The 5,000-nt window shown below is 45.7% G+C and overlaps 1 protein-coding gene across 1 annotated transcript in view; it reads right to left on the bottom strand.

Moving 5' to 3' along the window:
• LOC134444411 (interferon alpha/beta receptor 2-like) overlaps positions 1–5,000 on the bottom strand; it is a 56,194-nt gene that overhangs the window by 911 nt on the left and 50,283 nt on the right. The window contains exon 8 of the mRNA XM_063193728.1: positions 920–1,173. Coding sequence (XP_063049798.1) covers positions 920–1,173 — 254 coding nt within the window. The remainder of the gene's footprint in view (positions 1–919; positions 1,174–5,000) is intronic.

Genomic DNA, 5,000 nt, shown 5'->3' with positions numbered 1-5,000 from the left:
TGTGTGTGTGTGTGTGTGTGTGTGTGTGTGTGTGTGTGTGTGTGTAACTGCAGCCTAGCTGCGTCGCATGTAACCAGAGCAGTCTTCATCATCATCATCATCCTCCTCATCGTCATCATCTTCCTCCTCTTGAGGTGCTTCAGCGGTCTTGAGTGCATCTGAGAGAGTGTGTGTGGGGGGGAGAGAGTGTGTGTGTGAGTAGTAGGTGTGTGTGTGGGGGAGAGAGTGTGTGTGTGAATAAGTGTGTGTGTCTGCCAGGTGGGCTATTGGTGTGGTGTGTGTTTTCCTTGGTTCATACGCATCCCTCCTCCTCTCTTCCTCTCCTCTTTCTCTCTCATAATGCTTCATCCCCCTCTCCTCTCCTCCCTCTCCCTCCTTCACGGTAAGAAGGCCTGCCCTCTCTCCTCCTCCTCCCTCTCTTTCTCTCAGTCTAACAGAGCACAGGTCGATCATCAGTCCATCCCTCTCTCCCTCCGTCTCCTCATCCCCCTCTCTAAGTCTCAGCTTCACGGAGAAGAGGTCGATGCTCCCTCCATCCTCTCCTCCTCTCCCTCCATCCTCTCCTCCCATCAGTCCATCCTCTCCTCCCCTCCCTCCATCCTCTCCTTTTCTCTCTCCTCCTCTCCCAGAGAAAGCGTCCTCCCCTCCACCCTTCTCTCCTTTCACAGAGAACAGGTCTATGCTCCCTCCATCCTTCCTCTCCTCCTCCTCCATTTCTCTCCCTGTGTTCTTTCCATCGTACCTGTCGTGCGTGTGTGAGAGTGTTGTGTCTGTGTCTGAGTGTGTGTGATTGTGTGTGTGTGAGAGTGTTGTATCTGTGTCTGTGTGCGGGTGAGTGTGTGTGAGAGAGAGCGCTCCATCGGTATCTGAGTGTGTGTGTGTTGTGCTGCCGCTGTTGTCCAGCATGTTTCTGCCATACGCGTAGCGTTCCGTATCCGGGGGCGACAGGGCGGTATCCGGGGGCGACGGGGCCGTATCCGACGGCGATGGGCTGTCCTGCACTCGCCTCTCGTAGCCTCCTCTTCTCCCGCTCTCCTCCCCATCTTCATCCTCATCTTCATCGCTGCTCTCCGATTGGCTGTCCTTGGGCAGGGCGGTCGCCACGGAGACAGAGGTCATCTGAGGGTCATCTGGCCTCAGCAGCCGCAGCAGACGAGACGCAGAGAAGGAGAGCTGAGATGGGGGGAGAGAGAGAGAGAGAGAGAGAGAGAGAGAGAGAGAGAGAGAGAGAGAGAGAGATGGAGAGAGAGATGGGGAGAGAGAGAGATGGAGGAGAGAGAGATGGAGAGAGAGAGAGAGAGCGAAGGAGGAGAGAGAGAGAGAGAGAGAGAGAGAGAGAGAGAGAGAGAGAGAGAGATGGAGAGAGAGAGAGAGAGAGAGAGAGAGAGAGAAGAGAGAGAGAGAGAGAGAGAGAGAGAGACAGAGAGAGAGAGAGAGAGAGAGAGAGAGAGAGAGAGAGGGAGGAAGAGAGAGTGGGGATAGAGAGAGAGAGAGAGAGGGAGAGAGAGAGAGAGAGAGAGAGAGGGGGGGAGAGAGGGAGAGAGAGAGAGAGAGAGAGAGAGAGAGAGAGAGAGAGAGAGATGGAGAGAGAGATGGAGAGGGAGAGAGAGAGAGAGATGGAGAGAGAGAGAGAGAGAGATGGAGAGATGGAGAGAGAGAGAGAGAGAGAGAGAGAGAGAGAGATGGAGAGAGAGAGAGAGAGAGAGAGAGAGAGAGAGAGATGGACAGAGAGAGAGAGAGAGAGAGAGAGAGAGAGAGAGAGAGATATAGAGAGAGAGAGATTGTGTGTTTGATGGACATGACTATTTATTTAAATTTATATACATTTTAAATTGTGTTCATGAGTGTGTGTGTGTGTGGTGATAGTTCTATGCGTTTCTTTTCCTTGTAACTGCATAGTCATCAATTCTCTCTGTGTGTGTGAGTGAGTGTTACTTTATTTGTTATGGAAATTGCGTTGTATTCTGTAGTGTGTACAGCATAACATGTTAGTAAACAAAAAAAGTGAATAGAACACACTGCACATGTTAGTTATCATGACTGTACACTGCACATGTTAGTTATCATGACTGTACACTGCAGATGTTAGTTATCATGACTGTACACTGCACATGTTAGTTATCATGACTGTACACTGCAGATGTTAGTAAACATGACTGTACACTAGGGTGACCAGACGTCCCGGTTTGGAGTTGTGTGTCCCATGTCCCGAGCAAACTCTCTCGGGACACAAATATGTCCCGGTTTTGGCCACCCACTACATTACGCCATGTCTATCAGGGTAAATATATGGAAAAGATTACATGTTTACCTGCCACAGTTAATGGCAGCCAGCGCTTGTATAGAAAGTCTGAAGGAGTCAGTTGCAATTTGTCATTCCGACCTCTAAAATTGCTTAGAATGCAGGAAATTGCATCTAAAAAATACAAATTTTCCTGGGGGAGGACCCCCAGACCCGCCCGCCAAATATTGTCCTTCAGTCATGCACGAAGTGTCCCGGTTTCAGACTACAAAAATCTGGTCACCCTACTGTACACTGCAGATGTTAGTTATCATGACTGTACACTGCACTTGTTAGTGAACATGACTGTACACTGCAGATGTTAGTAAACATGACTGTACACTGCAGATGTTGGAGCCATTTTGGATTTTTGTTTACTTAGTGGAAGGTGAAATGATGCCTATGATTGTTATTGTTTTGAAATGCTAATTTATGTTCACAAAGTGCTAAATTTAGGTTAAGAAATGGCATACGTGCCTTATTTATTTTGATTTTGTACAGCTGTTCCTAATTACTTTACTATATGTCAGGGGACAGGACACACCCCCTTTGACGTGCCGCTGGCACTTTAATTAGGCCACTCAATTGTGTGTTCGACAGGTAGGATGGCAAGGAGGAACAGTTTTAGACCACAAATTACTTTAGACAAATCACTGTATATCTTCTACTTCGAACAGTGTTTTGAGTGTTTAGATAAGTCAACCGGACCGATTGAAATAAAGCAACAACATCTCTTTTATTCAACTCTCCGTGCGTGCTTAATACCTTGGATTGTGCGTCGGAACAACTTGCCACCTGCCTCAGTTGGCGTTTGGGTAAAGCGCCATTACAGCAGATGTTAGTAAACATGACTGTACACTGCAGATGTTAGTTAACATGACTGTATGCAAATGGCTTATGAATTTCATCAGGAGGTGATAAAGACTTTCTTTAAGCTGAAACGCGTCAAAGTGTTCCAATAGTGATGTGCAAAACAATAAAGGCATTTTAACTTTACAAGGAGAGGGGTGCATTGGTATTATACTACTTTTAAAATGGATTGTGACCAACAATATTTTGAAGAGGGTAGCCTTGGTGCTTATAAAATGGATTATGGCCAGTAATAAAGGCATTTTAACCCATTGGCGCCTGAGCCCGTTTTTAGAAAAGGTCCCCAATGCCTGAGGGTTTTTTGAGATAAGAAAAAAATGGTTGGAAACTCCTATGAAAAATTCAATATCTCAGCCTCTGGAGCACATAGGGACATGGGACGAATTGCATTTAAAAGGTAAAATCCTCTGCTTTCACGGGATTATGCTCATCCAGCATTAACACTAACACATATTCCTTAAAAAATCATATCTCATAATCAAATGATTGAAAAAAGTTTCATGTGCTTTCAGGATAATGCGTGATGCTGCTATTTATTATAGGCTAGGCCTATTAGGCTATATAGCCGACTATAACTAAATCATAATAGGCCCAATCATTATTATTATAATTATTAGGCAGTCATTTCTGCCATAAATCGGGGGATATTTGTCTAATACAGCCACTTGCTCTCCCACCGGCGAGTATGGCCGTTTTATTCCTCCAAACGTTATGCAGAGACCGATGAGCAATTTCATCCTATTTTGAGCTGGATGTGTGGCCGCGCGTCTATAATCCGCATGTCTACCGTTGTCTGCGATAGAGGCTATCACCATATCCGAAAGTTCCTCAGTGAAAATATTCTGAAATAGGCCTATATCTAAAGGACGTGCTTCCTCAGATATTGGCACCTTCGCCAATTGCCCCGAGTGTCGGAGTGAACTTTTGGTAACGTCAGGGGCGAAATCTAGCTGACTGTCTATTTGGAAGCCACTCGCCTACCTCTTCATGCGGCCGCGGCAAATCACACTCCTGCTCTCTATGATATCTAAAGGGTCTTCAATCATATTTCCTTTCCTCGATTAAAATCTCTTCATTACCTTTCAACTGAACATCACGTTCGCTGTAACAGCGTGTCTCGCGAACCACAGCCTTTTTTTTTACCTGTGTGAAATGGCTAAACAACCCACGTCTGCAGAAGCAAGTACCGTATAGTTGATTTCATTTGACATTTTTGTCTACGAATCAAACTTTTTTTGCCACATGATCTTTAAAAAATCGAGAACACCCACCTCTTGTGTATTTGAACAAAATATTGTGCATTGCATCTCCCATGCGTCTTGAAAATATTGACAAATCAATAATGTTGCGTTTTGCAACAACCGGCGTCAGGGCCAATGTTGCGTAACGCAACAACCGGCGTCAATGGGTTAAAGAGGCCTGTCACTAAAGAGCACCATTTCTACAAAAAGACAGTTGCAGGTGGACTTGATTCTCTCATCATTGGGACCACTAGTGACCATAGAGGGCATTCATTCACATCTCCAAACTGTAGGGCTGTAACCAAACACTCAACTCACCAATCCGCTTATTCCACACCAAATCTCCGAATCATCCCGCACGACCATCTCAGAATTGGCAGGAAAAAATCAAGGAGGCTCACCAACGTCCCAATAGGAAAAGTGCAAAATTATAGCCCTCAACTCCTCATAGGTACCCCCCTGACTCGTTTTGAACAGAGTTCTTAGAGTCTGAAAGTGGGCTCTCTGAGAACTCTGTTCAAAACGAGTCAGGGGGGTACCTGACAAAAACATTTTTAATGACAAAACTATGAGGAGTTGAGAGCTATAATTTTGCACTTTTCCTATTG

Source organism: Engraulis encrasicolus, unplaced genomic scaffold, assembly GCF_034702125.1.
Source record: "Engraulis encrasicolus isolate BLACKSEA-1 unplaced genomic scaffold, IST_EnEncr_1.0 scaffold_55_np1212, whole genome shotgun sequence".
In the NCBI taxonomy this organism is placed as follows: Eukaryota; Metazoa; Chordata; class Actinopteri; order Clupeiformes; family Engraulidae; genus Engraulis; species Engraulis encrasicolus.
This window is presented reverse-complemented; position numbering and strand designations above follow the sequence as displayed.